Genomic DNA, 18009 nt, shown 5'->3' with positions numbered 1-18009 from the left:
GAAAACTTTCATGTTATACAGTGACAATCATGTAGTGTTATATCCAGTTATTGTGGAATATGCAATTTCTGCAGAAGAAAGATGATCTCTGGGTCAATCTAGACAGGGGAAGAATAAAACAGTGTAGACAGTAGATGTAAAGTGCTTTGGAAGACAAAAAATATTTATTGGATACAAATAGCTTCTTGGCACTAGAAAGATAATAATACTCAGCAACTAAAGGCTGGAGAAAGGATAATATGCACCCTTCTTTGGGCATCATACTACACGTATATTCACCTTTTGCCCATTTTTTTGTTCTTTAGCAGGATGTGGCTACACAGTAGCGAGAGTTAGAATGCAAGTACAAAATGAGAGAATACCAGAGTATTACCAGGGCACCAGGTTGTCACAGACAAGGGCATTTTCAACACGTTCTCGGAGGCCACATACTTATCTTTACACTTCATTGGACCGGTCAGCTCACAGCTATTCAAATAATTTAACATTTTACGGGTTACAGAAATATAATATAGTTTAACTTTTATAAAAATCATAGAAACAAGTCTATCAAATTAAGTACAGAGTTTACTGATGTTGCAAATGAAAACCAAACCCTGAATATACAGGTTATACCTGAAAGCTGCACATATATATGACAGTACAATATAATCAACTTACAGGGTTTTCATCCACAGTGAGAAATGATTGCTTTGACTTGTGATAACACTAGAATGATTTTAAAGGCTCAGAGTACATTCAAAATTGAAGTTATTTTTTATTTTCCCCAATTTAATTTAATTTTTAATTGAAGAAATAAACGTTCAGGGTGGCTATTTTACTCCAAATGTTGACATTTCAAGATTGACTGCTATTCCAATTTGCTAGAGGGCAGATGGCGGCTGTTGGTAACCTTGCCACACTCAGTGAGACTGAGCAGCCTGATGCCATTTATTTGGGGAATATTTTGGGAACTCCTTCTGAAAGGAAACTAATGCAATACAAATGTATATAAATGTTTCACAAATGAGAAATCTAAAAGATTGTTCAATGAATACTCTTTACATTTCAATACCATGGCAGAAAATAAAGTCTTTGTAGTGCCTTCAATGGAGCATGTTTACCTGCTTTTTCAGTCTTTCACATTTGATCATCTATGAAAATCTGCAAGTTACTATTCAACAGGATTTAAGTTAATCTTGAATATCCACAAAATAGCTTTCTTTCTTTTTTTGTATCTTCAAAAATAGACAGCCTGTATCAGTTATGTTCTGATAAATTTGATTATTTTAAATATCCCATGAAATCGGGATATTGATAACTGAAAGGCATACAAGGGCAGAAGAGGTGGGTGGTCAAAGTACAAAACACAGGGTTTCTTCTTTCCTACAGTTTCTCTTAGTTACTGTTTAAGCACTGCAGGCCCATTGTAGAATAGCAACACTGCTAATGTCTCCAGTATCCTCCACTTCGTTCCCCTTCATGTTTGTGGACTTGAAATCTTCTCTATCACCTAGGGACCAAATGAGCGCAAAGTGCCTAGGATATCAAGAAGGACTGAAGACAATAGAGTTGATGCAATTTCTGAAAGGCAGTAGCAAATCTTACAGATATTAATGACCTAAGCTATGGAGATAGCTGCCACAGCCTGCTTCAATAGCTAATTACTGAATAAAATACAGCAGCTGCAGCAGAAGACGCACAGGTGTAGAGGGACAGAAGCCACAGAAGGAAGCAAAACTAAGAGACAGCAACAGTAAGACAAATTACATATAAACTTTTAATGAATTAACCTTACAAAAGACAATAGCTTCAAAACATTTGACACGCTTGTACAAAACTATTCCAGCATTGTTAGTTCTCTCTTCAGAAAGAATGCCAGCAAGCCACCCAACGTGTCCCTGGCTATGAGATGCAACTGGTGATCACATCCAAATCATGTGTGGATCGAGTAAACTTATTTACAAATACTGTATGCTTTAATACCAGATTAGTGGATGCTATTGGGGAGCGACTGTATTTTCCAGAAAACACCATGCATCAGGAAAAAGTATGCACCCCTAGCTTTATTGCCTTTTTTCCCCACATTTGTCACCAACATCTCTTTTTAGTCCTTTCAGGATGAGTTACCTCCTTTTAAATCCTATTCCTTCTTTTCTTGCCTTGGAATAACAGTGCAAGTTGCAGTACAATCTTCCAGTCCTATAGTGTACATCACAACTGTCCTTGAACACAGGAATATCAAGGTGCAAAATGATGGCTCATGGGACTATTCTGCAGCCATATTAAAATAAGTGCCACATATCAGAAAATAGCACGCATGTTAAGGGCCAAAATGTAGTTAAAAAGTGCGTGATACTTTCCTGAAAATATGGTATCAATGACATATACAAGCATTCTTCAAGATGCCACATTCCCTTGTGAAAGGGATCTTGTCATTTCTGTATGTACAAAGTATGTCTTCAGTTCTCCTTTTCCTTTTACGTTTATGATTCCTCTGCAAGTGCTCATGTACCCCAGTGTTTGCAGGACATTGTTTGTCTCTTCTGTAACCTGCAACAAGACAAAACCAACACTGAGAAAAGAGCGGAGCAGAATCATCTTTCAGAATATAAAGAAAATATCTGTCCTGACTAATGGGACCAGTCAATATCTAACTGACTGTGAACCAAACTGAAGCAGTACTGCCATTTCAGGTGCAAGCACACCAGGGCAGATGCTGTTCATCAACAGCATCAGCTTTCTCAGCCTAGCCGTGTTTCTTTGTGAGGCAAACAAGTATTTGTAGATATCATTGCTTAGAGATCCCTCCTATTTTCAGGCTTGGCCAATACCTGGTAGGTAGCTTTACTTTTGCATTGTGTATTTCTGAATGGTCTCAATCACAGATCCTGAGTGATGTCAGTTGCATACCTGGTGGGATACCAAAGTGCAGCAAGGCATACCAGGAAGAGAATTAAAATGTGATCCCTGAATATGAAGTCTCTGGAAGATTAGTAAATGAAGGTCTTTTCTATACAGGTCTGTCTCTTATCTATACAGATAGCAAACCATAAAGATTATTTATCTGCATGTTTCAACAAAATAACACTTCATCACTGCTTCATGGATTTAACTTGATATACTGTAGTTATGGACATAATTAAGATCAATAATCTTCACAAATAATGTAGCCAATATTTCATGAGTTTAGAAATTCAGAGAATACAAATGTTATTTTGCTCAAATCCCCTCTTAAACTGGTGCTATGTTTCCAGGAAACACATAATTGCCTCCACTGTATTCCTCTGTAGGGTGAATATAAAGGTTTGATTCTCTTCCCATTTTCTTCTGTATGTTTTCATTCTTTATGTTCCTGACTGAGATCCATTTCTTCTGAAAGGTCATTTTTATGGTAGACATCTTCAGCCCCGAAAATACAAACATCTCTGATGTACAAGCATATGATGATTTTTAAGCATTATTAAGATAAATACCAGCACAGAACAAGACTACCTGTATTTTATCTAAGACACCAGTGCTGTCCATCCTGCTGGCAACATTTACTGTGTTGCCCCAGATATCATACTGTGGTTTTTGGCTCCAATAACTCCAGCTACTACAGGTCCATGGTTAATACCTGAAAAACATAAGAACTTTATGTTATAAAAGAATATTGACCAGATGATGACAAGTAGTGCACCTGGAAAATTATCAAGTCAGTGGACACACCAGTATTTGGTCCATGTTGATTAGCGGGTACAGCAACTAATAGCCTGTTCACAATTGTTTTACCAACCCCTTATGGCAAGAGAATGTTATAGAATTGTCAAACGTTTATCTAACTTTAGTTTAACTTAACTTAGTTTTCTATCCTGAATAATTTTGATATGTTCAACCTTTATCTCATGGCATGAGGAACATTCTGGCATTTACAGCAAACGAAGGTTGAAAACCAAGACACCAAGTGAGCTGCTATAATCTTAGGGTTGCATGCTGGCTGAGCTTTTACAAATGTCAGTTTGCATTCAAGTCCTTAAAGTGGGGATTACATCAGAGGAAGATGCATTTCTGTGGTTGCAGTTCCTATGGATATCAGGTGCTTTCACGACCATAAATGGTGCTGAGAAGTTGACCTCAGTGGTGCCGCTACTGTGTTAAGGTGGTGAAAGTGCCAGTCTGGGACCTATGGACCTTTGAAGATTTAATCCTTGCTGCTGCTGCTTTTTTTTTTTTTTTTTTTTTTTTTTTTTTAACCCTCCATTTGAAATGTATTATTCCTTCAAAGTTTTCTTAGAGTTTATTTTAGACTCATTTAGCAAAAATAAATGTATAAGTAAATTGATTAATCCAACCAATGAAACAAAACCCTGAACAACAACCCTGTCATAAGATTCTTAAGATTTGACAATTGAGATTTTTCTCCTTCTTTTATGCTTTTATTACTTTTGGTTCACCAGACGAAGCTCCTGAAGAGATGATGCATGGAGGAGATTACATGGTGGCTAGCACTTCAGAAACAGACAAACAGTTTGTGTGCAGTCCAGAAAATACAATGCAGAACAACCACAAAAAACTGCTCAAAAACCATCAGGCACTTTACCCTCTCTTTAACTTTTCTTAACTCATTCCCCACTGAGACATCATTGTGGTACACACACACACACACACAAAAACGATTTTCAGCCAAACTCTGTTAGTATTTAATGCTACAGAAGCATCTTTCCCCTCAAAGTTTCACCTCTTAATCCCTACTTGATAAGAGTCAGCACTGATGTAATCAGTTTGCAGATTCAGTATGTATGTTGACATAACTATGTTTGCAAGTATGGAACATTATCTACGGCAAGAACAGAACTCTTATTCTGTACAAAAATATGCTATCTCTACATGTTTATTAAACTCATCAAGTTCTGGAACATATTGAGAATGGGGCATGCTTCAGATGTGCTTTCTCATTTTTAACTATGGCAACTAATATGAAACAAAAAGGAACGTGGGAATATTTAAGGTCAGAAAGTAGCAAGCACAGCCAGTGGGTGGCACTGTGCAATAAATGTAAGAGCAAGCAAGAAGAAAAGCAAGCAACACAGCAAGAAAAACAAGAAAGGAGAATAACTGTTGGATACTTCAGACATGTTTATGAGATTTGAAGGTATCCAATATTTATTTAATGCTTTCATTTCACACTTTCCAAGTTACATACTGCACCGTAAAACTGCTATGTACTGCTATCAGGAAATAAGCATCTTGGAATATATGGTTCTTGATCAGATCTGAATTCATTTATCTCATCATCCTTTGCATGACTTCCTGCAACTATGAGTTTTGTGGGTTTTTTTGTTTTGTTTTTGTTTTTTTTTTTGCTTGTTTGTTTGTTTTGTGTGTTTTTTATTAATTAATTATTATTATTATTTTTATTAATACTGTGGAGTACAAAGGGAAGCAATTAGAAGCTGGAACACGATACTCCTAATATTAGTAGCTGGACATCCTTGCTCCCATTTGTCAATATACACAGAATAATAATAAAGAAGTGAAATATCCTCCTGTGTTTAACAGCAGGAAGGAAGCTTTATTGTAAGCTTGCTTGAGTTTAGTACATCTAAAGTATTTCAAACTCCAGCCTCATTTGTGCCTTTTACGTACTGTCCTCCAAAGCCATTCATATAGTTTTGCAAAGCCCTGTCTAGTATCTCCTTTGGACCCCATGGGTCCAAGTAAAGAACATTTTCCAAGTGTTCTTTACTTAGTAATACTGTTTCTTCTGAGTTCCTGTCTTGAAACACTTCTTGCCACAACAGCAGCTATGCTCACTGGCAAAGCCATTGACACTGCCTCTAAGCAGGGTAAAGGTGATGCTATCTACTTCCTTGGCCCTGTTGGTCAGTTCTAGTAATGCTTTAGTCTGCTTGAACATCGTGCTATATTCTCCCCCTCCTCCATATTCTCAATTCCTGTAATACATACCTACTCGTAACTTGAAGTCGTTGAAAGAATGTTTGTTTATGACATCCAGTTTTGCCACTAAGGCAAATGCAAACTCCACCATGGTTCCTATGTGCATATACTGTCGTTCAGGTTCCTAAATTGCCAAACAAACAGAATAAAATTATTTTCTGTAGCTTTAGTTCCCATGAGAACACTTCCAAAATATGCCGAACTCTCAGGGATATGCTAAAGCCAGAGTGACTGCAGCAGAAAACTAATGTATAAGATGATGCCCTTTCCAGCAACACTTCGACTGAACAATGGCCAATAGACCACGTTGCATTTTACTTACATGATAAGGCAGAATAGAGTTGATACATTCAGAACGTATTCTTTTGACTGTCAAGCAACTGATTAGTTGCTATCTGTCCTACCAGCACTCACTGTCTATGTGTGCCTAGGATTTGTACATTAATTTTTTCTGAGTGTCTGTTTTATGCCTCTTAATAATAATTGATGTTTATGGTCAGCCCCACAGAGACTCCTTCCTTTCATTGCTGCACATTTCAGCACTCTTGTTAATGCTTAAGCTCCAATGAGATTCAGTTTTAATAGTTCCTCAGCTGATCTCATCTGGCAGATAGATAAGGAGGCATATCTGGGAACATGAAATAGACCTGAAAATGAACAAAATGCAGGAGGAACACATTCCCTGTTCAATATTTTGCTATTCCAGGGTGCATGTTAGTTTCTAAGGCTATAGACTTAATGTTTTATCATATACTGACAGTGTAGCCTGATTTCTAAGCACTGGTTTGAGTACTCCTAGGCTAAAGAGGGAATTGATTTTCAGGCTCCCTCAGCCCCGGGTAGGATTCTGACAAGAGAATGATTTCTTAAGAGTTAGACTTACAGATCTCTATGAGAAATGACTGAGTCTTCCTTGAGATAAAGTGACAGAGTTGATGGACAGATGACAACTTTGTGAGATGATTCATAGGGTACATACATCAGCCTGGGTGGGACAGTAGCTTTTGCCAGAACTGTTGTTTAGATGAATGAAGCCTGTCTGTTTCCTTTGGAGTTCACTCCTAGCTAAGACAGATGGTCTCCTACCCAGCTGACATATGCAGACCCTGTCTTTAGGCACTTAGTCTTCCCTGAGTTCTTGAATTGAAATGGGGACTGTGCTCAGCAATATGCCTTGCTGTCAGTCATTGTCACACTAGGCACAGCAATATCTGTGGATCCTGCAGCATCCGGACTGAAGAGACCTAAGTTTTGATGGATTTCAACATGTGTACTAAATCACCAAAGGAACCCTAAGACTTGGATCTCCTGATTTGTAATTTGCAGAAATAACTCAAACAATACATTTCTTGCAGCACACACACTAAATTTACTGGTGTTTAAGAGCTCCTTTGTGTATTCTCCAGTCTACAGTCTTGCATTTCTTTCATCATCTTCACCTCCCTGTAATGAATGTCAGGGCTAATTTGAAATTATTCTTTTTGGTCCTCAAGATTATTAAGGTCTATGGTTCAGGTGTTAATTGCTTCTCTTTAGAAGGAACATGAGCTTATCAGGAGACATTAATCCTTATCAGGGAACATACTGATTCATTACTGCCATCTCTGTTGCTCACCAGTGATCTAAAGATCACAGCAAAAGCAAAGCTTTTGCTTCAAAGTTATGAATTGCTTCCCTGAAATTCATTTCTACTGACTGCACACAATTCCCAATCCTACTATATTAAATAAATCAGAAACAAAGGAATCTACTTTAAGCATTGAGCCTGAAGGTTCTTTAAGTGCATGGTTAATAGGGCTACCCCGCACACTCAACTTTCAATGGAAAATAGTGATTCCAATGTTCTTCTTTAGACTCTAAGTTCAATTACTTCTGCTGTAGCATGTAGCAATAAAATGCTGTATTACATTTAGAGTAGAAAGCCAAATTTACACTTAACAAATACAGAGGCAACATTTGAAAAATGCAATGTGAAGAAAAATAATTCAGAGACTTCTAAACAAAAGCATACACTTAGTAAGAAGTAAAATTGAGGCCACACTGTTGTAAGTAGGCTGCTGTTTAATGAACAGAATTTTAGGCTTTACTTGAGCATGATTTTTATTTTCTGTACCTGATACTGTTCTTGGTTGGGTGTAGCACTCAATCCTGTTGCTGCCATGTACGTGCTTCCAATGGTCTTTATCTTTTCAACTCCACTGAACTTTGGCTTAGACAATAACTAGAAAACAAGAATAAGTTCTTCATTATTGAGATTAACAGCATTGCTGTTCTAAGTGCTTGTTTCTCTAACAGAATTCAAGAACATCAGTACTTTGATTCACAAATATATACAGGATGGCCTTAAGGATGGACAAAAGAACGAATACAGGGATAGTTCCCAGAAAAGGGGAAATCATGTCTCCTAAAATACCTTTTTATCATAAAGGGAGTAGATTTCTATTAGGGAGATTGAACTTCACCTTACTGTCCATATAGCTCTTAAAATCAATAGACTTTACACTCATTTGATAGTGGAACCAAATCACTACGCAAGCCAATGGTTAAGATGTTAGTAGCTTTCTGAAAGTAAGTATCTCTTCTGGTTGAGATGGTAAGAATTTTAATTCATAACCCAGGTTGTTTTGAACATTCCAAAGTTATCAAAATGGGTTTGCTGCTAAAATTCCCTCCACAGCTGCAGAACTGCAAATCCAGACTGTGTTCTCTGAATCATGACACACTCTTAACGCCTTCGTTGGGTATCTTTATCAGCAGCAACTTTTTTAAAGACAAATACTGTTCTCAGTGAGACCTTTTGAGATGACTTTTCACAGTGTATCTGTAGCTATACAGTCTGCACTTGCTTGTAGCTTGGAGAGTGGAATGTTAAAACCTATGCATTCCTATGAGTCATCAATATACCAACTGATCAACATATTATATAATCAAAACAATGCAGGTTATAGAATCATACAATATCCTGAGTTGGAAATACCCTGCAAGTATCATCAAGTCCAACTCCTGGCTCCACAAAGGACCACCCAAAAATCAGAGTATATGATTGAGAGCATTGTCAAGGCACTTCCTGAACTCCTGCAGCTTGGGGCTGTGACCACTGCCCTGGGGAGCCTGTTCCAGTGCCCAACCACCCTCCTAGTGAAGAACTTTCTCCTAATCTCAAACTTGACCTTCCCATGACACAGCTCCATGCTGATCCCTCAGGCCTTGACACTGTTAAAAAGAACAGAGCTCAGTGTTGCCCATCCACTCCCCTTGTGAGCAGCCGCAGCGACCATGAGACCTCCCCTCAGCCTCCACTGCTCTGGGCTGAATTAAGTAGCCTCAGCCACTCCCCATACATCTTGCTCACAGACCCTTCAGCACCTTCAAAGCCCTCCTTTGGATTCTCCAAAGATGTAAAAATTTAGGGCACAAACTTAGGCACTTTACCTTTGGCATTAGTATTTGGGAACTACAGTTAATAAATGGCGTGTAATGTGCCTTGTGAACTGCAAATAAAGGGCAGAATTTCCCTGTCAGATACATGCATTGGATTCTCATTATATAGACCAAAAAGCGCCTGAATATGATGTCAGATCGATAGCTCATTTATTCCACATAAATCTCTTTTTCCTTTAATACTCCTTGGAAGCAATTTCTACACGACCAGACATACAACAGTTCTTTTCTGACAGCTCTTCCACTCTCCTTTTCAAGTATGTTTGCTTACTGTTGCATACCCTGGGTTATTAAGATTGAAACCATATGTTGATTGTTGTTAGAAGTACATACATCATCAAAGTCAGCAATGATCTCATTTAGCAGTCTGAGACATTCCAAGCCTTCCTTATTTACATCAGATTCTGTGTAAAATTCCTTGAAATCCGGAATAGAGGCAAACATGACACAGACACAGTCATATGACTGATGATATAGATCCTGTCCAAAAGAAAATGAAAAAGAAAAAAAAACTCATTATACTCAGCTCTAAATAAGGTTCTCTGATAATATGCAGTGACCCGGTTCTTAAAAGGAAGGTAATGCCATGAATGGAAACTTTTAAAACAGTGTTCAAGTATTTTTTGCATTTCGTGTGCATTTATTGATGTTTAAGCAGCATACAGACTTGTTAAACATAGTCAACATAGCTGACAAATTTTGTAGTATTCTAAAGTTAACCCTTTTTTCACCTGAATATTTGCTCAGTAAGCATAAATTTTTCACTGATTTATTAGATAGGAATCAATTCTGAGATGAGTAGAGAATTTGGTTTGGCTTGCATGGCTGAGACTATATTTTACAAAACAGTCTCTAATTTATCATTAGCTGTATCATTTTAATGACTAGAAAGACCTAGAAAATTGAAGCAAAATCTCAGCACTAGTGCAGTACAAAAGCATGATGTGACACAACCCTGAAGATCCTAATCAAAAATGACAAGATGCCTAATAAGACAAAATAATTGTCCCTTCTTTTCCATAACAAGGGGCTTAACAAGATAAATAAGTCACTCGAACTTAAACTTACTTATGTGTCACATTCTCCATAGCATTGTTAGCACTGAAATGAGAGCACCTCTGCTCCACAGGAAACCTCTGATGATAAAAATGAATCCCCTTATCCCTTCCTTCAGTTTCCAATGCCCTCTATCATTAGAATATCTCTGCTTTCAGGACAAATTTACGTCCTGAAAAAGGAAAAGAAGGACTATTTGTTAAACTAATAAAAAAAAGTATGGAAATCTTTTTTACAAAGGTAACCTCAATAATAATAAGAGATGCTTTAAGTTAGTATAAAGCCAAATTCTGTTAAAAGTATTTGAGTAGAGCATGAATTTCAATATTCTTGTGAATAAGATGAATGTTCCATGATTTCAAGAAGGATCAGATTTTTTTTTTCCCTTTTTTATTTATCCAAACTTTGTTTTTTTCAGTTTTGCTTGTAGTATATTTCTTTTCTTTTTTAAAGAACATGGTGAATCTACATAGGTGTGCACAAACACAGTGAATCCAAGTTTGTGATCTTAACTGAAAAATAGCTGAACTGGTAATGGTAAAATCTGTTGACTGCCTTAGCCCCGAATAGGTGTGAGACAGACAGAAGCATGAGCAGTTGGAGGAGCTAGATGGTTTGCTACACAACTATTCTCCCCTTTTATTCAATAAGGATTATGTAATCACAGTGTCCTTGAAACTCCTCATGCATCTTGCCCTTTGAAAAGAACCAGCACCCTGGCAATACTTCTCTGTCATCTATTTGTTCCATTTCCATAAACACTGGGTTAATTTGTGCATTTCCTCCTGCAGCTGTTCGTGCATATTTTTAAAAAATATCAATTTCATTCATACAATAGAACAGGGGAAAGGAGAGCCCTCTGGCTAAATGATATCAACTGAATTTGAGCAATACACCTGGATAAAGATGTCACTTGAGAGCACAGTTGCCTTATGTGTCCCCTAATGTCACTTGACATTATAGGACAAGTGTATCTAGAAAGTCATTTTACTGCCAGACGGGCACAGTCTTCAGACAGTGCTTCCCTCTTGCGGATATAGGAAAAAAATAGTCTATGGAGGTCACAAGGACTCAAAAGGAGTGCCCGAAACTGCACAGGATGATTCTGACAGCATTTCAGAGGAACCTGAGCATCTCTTTGCTCTCTTTGCTCTAGCTTCCCACATTAACCCAGGTCCAGGACTCTGTAACACTGAAGTGGCGCACACCAGCTGCTCTCTTGAGTGTTTGCACTCAGAATGGGAGCTCAAACCAGCTCAAAATTAGTGAAGTGGAACAGCACAACAAGATTTACAGACCTGCTACTCAAATATTTAGCCTTTGCATTCTGGTTCACATCTACCTTCTTCAAAGTTACCTCAGGCATGTCTACACTGAAGCTACAGTAATGTTTACTTATAAATATAAATATATTCTAAACTTAAAATCTGACACGCTGAGTGCTCATCTTAGGCTAGTTTAGCAGAATAGGCACAGAGATTTCATGATGCGGTTTATCTCACTGTCCCCTCCATTTCCTCAAGTCGCCTTCCCAGTATCTTGATTTCAGTGGTAGATAAATGAATCTAGGCTACACAGATGTTTTTTAAAACTGGGAAGAAATTGCACAACAAATACAGGGCTTGGCAGTGGAAGGAGAAATTCACAATGATATATAGAAGAGCAGAGGGAGATGTGAGAACACCCACATCAGAATGTAGATAATTAACATTCAGAATGTGGGTTATTACTTATACTTTTCAAACTTGACCTAACAAAATAAACCACATATATCCATCATCATAGAACTTTTTCACAGAAAAAAAAAAAAAAAAAAAATCATATTCCTATCATCTTTACAAATCTAGTAAATTAAATCCAACCAAATTAATAGTACTGTTGTCACTAACATTAATACACAATGCTATTATCTTAGCATTTCTGTAAATTAATAGAATAAGGCTGTTTGATTTTACCAAATGAACATTAGATAGCAGTTTTCTGGTTTATTTACTTTCTCAAATCTAACTGATTTTGTATCCTAAGAAAGTAAAACCTGAAGGAATTGCTCATAGACACAGGCTATACAGTTTCTGAAAAGTTTGTCACAGGGGCCATAGTGGAGCAGTGTCATATTTAAAACAGTACATAGAAGTGAATGCTATGACTTACCTGAGAATACAAATTCATGTCATAAGAATTCATCCCTGTTACGTAATAGAAATGAACCCTTAGAAAGAAAGGAAACCATCTACATAGGGATACAATAAAGGAACACATACTACTGAATAGTATCATAGAATCATAAAGACTGGAAAAGACCTCTGAGATCATCTAGTTCAACTGTTAGCAAGTCCTCACCATGCTCACTAAGTTACATGCCATGTCCACATGGCTCTTGAACCCTTCCAGAGATGGCGACTCCAACACCTCCCTGGGCAGGCTGTACCACTGCCTCACCATTCTTTCTGAGAAGAAATTGCTCCTAATATCCAACCTGAATCTCCCTGGTGCAACTTGAGGCCATTCCTTCTCATCCTAGTCACAAGGGAGAAGAGGCTGACCCCCACCTCACTACAACCACTCTTCAGGGAGTTGTAGAGAGGGACAAGGTCTCCCATGAGCCTCCTCATCTCCAGACTAAACAATCCCAGTTCCCTCAGCCACTCCTTGTAAGATCTGTGCTCCAGACCCCTCACCAGCTTTGTTGCCCTTCTCTGGACACGTATATGAAGTGCAAGTGATAGAAAACTGATTCTTCTTACCACCACATCGTTCAGGAACCAGAAGACAAATAGGAAATTTACAGGTTCAATAAGGAAAAAAAAAAAATCCCTAGTAATGCTTTGTAGCACAATACCAGAATAGAAACAACAAATGGCACTGTTTAGAACCATGAGCAGTAATTGCAGCTGTCACAATAAATGTCAGGCAATTTTAAGCAGACGTTCCCCACTCGTTTATTGCAATCATTCATAATAATAAAGGCTATGGTAATCAGGTGTCTTAATTTTCCTATGAGTATTTCTCATGAAAGAGTACTCTCCAAAATGTTTAATCAGAAAATTAAATGCAATATAATTCCAGGAAGGAATGGCTTTCTTTCAGCACACACAAAAAAAATCACCCTCTCTTCTACCATTAATTCTTTTCCTCCCCCCCACCCCTTACAACATCTGATTTTTCCTGGTCAGCTTTCCAAACTGTTGCATCTTCTCCAGTGCCTGCAGACCTTCTGAGGATGAAGGAGGCCAACTGGTCCCCACTCCATATGCCTCATGGAAGGCTGCAGCAGTTGGCTTCTCTGGGGCACAATTTCTGCTGGCTCCATTCTGCAGCTAATGAAGCAGTATTACTCTTGCTAGGTATTTAACTCAGCAACATGCTTTCAAGTTAGCTCACAGCAAAAAAGCTTTCTGAGTGCTTCTTAGTAATAGGGAAGCTGGATGCTCACAGCACAAAAAAGAAGGGTGCAAGAAGCCAGTTGCAGAAGAATCCCGCTTCCTGCTATTTGTTTTGTGTTTGTTCCTCTGTCTCTCAACTGGAAAGTACCTTATTTGCTATCCAGCATACAGTCAATAAGCAGAAACCCAATTCTGGAGTTTGATAAAGCAAACAAACTTTTACTACATTTACGTGCTTTGAAATAATTTTGCTTTTACTACATCAGCATCAACATCACGAAAAGATGTTTGTTGTTTTTTTTTTTTTTGAAAGTACAGTCTTACTACTCTCAGTTAGCATTTATCCACACATTATTCATCCCTTTCATTCCGGCTGCATTTCATTCAGCAGCATACTTAGCCTTCCCTTTCCTTCATACAACAGCAAGCAAAAAATTCTGGCACAAGTAATGTTCATCCATTAGATAGAAAATAGTGTGTATTAGTATTAGTGTGTATAGTGTGTATATAGCCAAATTGAGTGTTTGCCTCTGAGGAAGATGCAGGCATATTTCAATTCATTACCTGAACATCCACGGAAATAAAACCAAGATTTGATCTGCTGTCATCTATTTTTAGGTGTTCAGACATTAAAAAAAAACCACACTGAATCTCCTTTAAGTTTTGACATGTCCTTACAGATGTTGAAACAAGACGTGACTTATGTCTGTATTCCTTAATATTTCCAAGGATTTGTGAGGTTCCTGCTTCTTTGAAAACTGTGCTTAAAGATAAACAAAGCAAACTCATGGTTTTTTTTAAAACGGGATGCCACTAAAATCACGTCAACTTCTTTTTATTTCAGTTGACATGAAAGACCAGAGAGTTCAGCAGACTACCGTTTTTCATCTTCACTAAATTTACTGAGGCTTATTTCAACCCAGGTATCTTGAGGGGTGACAGTATAAATCCAGTTGCCAGTACAAGGGTGAGCAGATGGTGTTGCTCTGCTGGGGAGCAGAGATGGAATAGCACATAAATGAGAAAGCAATCCCCTGATGGTTTGCTGTGTTTAATGCCTGAACTGAAAGCTGGAGCCAAGCCAAATTGGCTTTCAGCCAACATCTTCACTGGATTCAAAGGAACCCCACAGCAGTTTTCATTCAACATTAGCTACCAAATGAATGTTTACAGGTAGTACTAAAGTAGCAATGCGAACTACATTATAGTAGTGTAGCTTAGTGCAAACCACAGTGAAAGGAAAAATGTTATCCTTCTCTATTCAGGAAATCAAAATAAATCTCCTCCCCTCTTCTGTCTGTTTTGGAACAATTGTTTTATGTGCAAGTAATTAAAACTGTTGCATTTAAGATATATAGAAATTATTACTCCTTCTAAATCTGTTAGGCTTTTTTTCTTTTGTCTTTGTTTTCATCCTTCTTTCCCTTATTAAATTTACAAAGCAGCATTAGGAGTAGATCTGACTCCCACTTAAGTCAACAAGAGTCTTTAGGTGGATGTTTCTGATGCCTGGATTAGGTTCATTAGCTGTGAGTAAATAGCTATTTCAGTGTTCAACACCTCTTTCCAGAATTAATATAGCCACTGTTTCATGGAAGAGATTAATTTTCACTTCTGTAAGTAAAGTCTCCAGTCACCATAAGCCATTTCAAAACCTGGATGCAGCTCCACTCTGATCACAAAGAAAAATATATCTGAATACATATGCTTCACATTTAAATCCTTGTGGATTCAATTATCCTTTTCATTTTCTCCCCGTTTTCCTCCTCTGCCCCAAGGCAAAGTGTATTGCCACTTAAAACAGTTTCACATTTTTGACTTCAAGGTGCTAAGGTGATTCAGTGCTCAGGAAAACAGGTGGGAAAGAAAATGACTGTAAATCTATAATTTGAATGTATGGATCTACTGTTCAACTCAGCATTAAGTGCTATTTCTATTATATGCTGCCTTAGTACAGAACAGAGAATATACAGAGATGGCTGACCTCATTCTTCAGGTTTCTTGCCAAGAAGTGTTCAGCTACGTGGGCTGGAAGCACATTCTCCAGAAGCACCCGATTTAGGTTCTCCATGGTTTCAATCTCCTCCCGCTCTTTTTTGAACTTGTTCTTCCACAGGAAGTCTAACCTACAGTAATATTCATTCTGTTACAAGAGGACACAGAGGTAAAGAAACAATCGGCATCTTGTCCTGCTGGAGTACAGGTTTAAGAGACAAAATAAACACAGTACATCACCTTTACAAGGATATTATTTGGCCATTCAAGTACCATTCCAGATTCCACAGAAGTTAACCCCCAAGCACACACCATATGGTACACATTTCATTGAATTTATAAATGCTCCCCACCACAAAAGAAAAAAGAAAAAACAAAAAAAGGCACAGAAAGTAAGCCAAAAGATGCAGGGTGATTGAAACAAAAGAAGATTTCCTTATGTATTCTCGTGCTCTGGAAGAAATTCATTCTACAAATCAAACACTGTTATGGAAATAATGTGCAGTTCTGCAATATGATATCTAATTTATTTAAAAGGAATTTCCCTTACAGGAAGACCCTAACTGTTGCCATCTTTAACTTATGTCAGTACAAACTGTCTGGTTAAAAATAAAGGGTAGCAGAAGAAAATTCAGCCTATTGATACACCTTTTGTTGTTCAGGACACAAACTATCTACTTTTAGTATCCACAAAGCAAAAACATTACTGCTTTAGAATAACAAGAGATTCTTAAAATTGGAATGTTTTGAAGACTTATAAAAATGGCCCATCATGTTGTTTTCTGATCTTGTCTTTAAAAATGTATATAATGCTACATCTTTCTCTTCTTGTTGTACCTGAGTTTTCATTATATAAATGTATAAGAATCTTGAAATGTTAGTATTTTTGAAAATTTTGTTTCATTTTTTTGTGTACTTCTGAACTCCTTTTCAATAATTTCAAGGCTTTTTGATAAATTCTATGGCATTATTTCTTCATTAAAGACTCCACTGGCCTACATCTTTGGAGGTGATGTAAGTCAGTATTTCAGTGTAGTCCAGTGGCTTAACACTATCCTGCAGCTTTAATGAAGGCTGAATTACTAACCAGGAGAATATGATTATGTTCACAATCTTATGTAAAATCCTGAAAATACTAGCCATTATTATTAGCAGCCAGTAAGTGTTTAGATAAAAACATGACAACAGTCCTTGTGATTGGACATTTGCTATCACAGCTCAGAATGATTCATGGGTACTCTGTTGAGATCACAGCCAAAGACAGTGTGGGAAGTTGAAATGAAATGGATTTCACAGGCTTCCAAAGATACAAAGAATTTAGAACTGGCAAAGCAAAAAATGGATCCACTGAGAAACTGTAGGATGAAAAAAATACTAAGAGAGCAACAACACCTATACACTTTATTTTAAATTGGTTGATAAGGCCTGGGTATTGTGTAGGTATTTAATTGGGAAATAAAAAAAAAAAAAAAAAAAAAAAGAAAAGAAAAGAGAAGAGAAGAAAAGAAAAGAGAAGAAAAGAAAAGAAAAAAAAAAAAAAAAAGAAAAAAAGAATATCCATACCACAGTGTCCTTTAGTGATTATATTTTCTTGTGCTGATGTGCTAGGAAGCACAGAACACATTCCTCAAATGAGCCGCCTAAGAGAGATTCTGGTTTTCTGACTCAAAGTTAACACTGTTCTGAATATAAAGTGAGTCTTAATGTCTTACAGCAGATCATGCTCTGCCTCAGAAGTATGGACTTGGTACGCCATATAAGCAAACAAGCTGGCTATTTTCAATTACTTATGTTACTAAAGGTTATTTGCAGATTAGAAGCAAATGAAGAGAAGGCACAGACTTACAAACATATAAAGACATGCATGAAGGGAGACACAACCTGAAAACAGGCTTCTGCCAGAACTTGTAAACAGAACTGTATTGTGTTCTATCATTGTTCCAGTTATCTCTCTTGTAAGGTTTGAGGTCATGAACAGCTTTTGTTCAAAACTGACCACAGGATTCAAAATATACGCAGTCATGTATGCTTTATTTTTCTATTAATATTTATATATTCACATTCCCTGCATAGATGATAAACTTAATGCCTCCACATCTGCATGAACGCAGAACAAATCCAATAAACTGTCTTCATGTAGAAAAAATCCAATAAGACACTGGGATGCCAAGATCATTTGCATAAATTGTCTGAAGTAAAGTGGACATGTGGCACA

At 37.4% G+C, this 18009-nt stretch overlaps 1 protein-coding gene across 1 annotated transcript in view; it reads right to left on the bottom strand.

Moving 5' to 3' along the window:
• Nucleotides 1–137: 137 nt before the first annotated feature.
• ADCY2 (adenylate cyclase 2) overlaps nt 138–18009 on the bottom strand; it is a 197750-nt gene continuing 179878 nt past the window's right edge. Inside the window, 7 exon segments of the mRNA XM_015854447.2 lie at nt 138–2532; nt 3475–3560; nt 3563–3598; nt 5929–6043; nt 8033–8140; nt 9694–9840; nt 15784–15942. Coding sequence (XP_015709933.1) covers nt 2380–2532; nt 3475–3560; nt 3563–3598; nt 5929–6043; nt 8033–8140; nt 9694–9840; nt 15784–15942 — 804 coding nt within the window. The 3' untranslated portion in view covers nt 138–2379.

This window comes from Coturnix japonica, chromosome 2, assembly GCF_001577835.2.
Source record: "Coturnix japonica isolate 7356 chromosome 2, Coturnix japonica 2.1, whole genome shotgun sequence".
NCBI lineage: Eukaryota > Metazoa > Chordata > Aves > Galliformes > Phasianidae > Coturnix > Coturnix japonica.
Note: the sequence above shows the minus strand (reverse complement) of the source record. Positions and strands in the feature narration are given on the sequence as shown.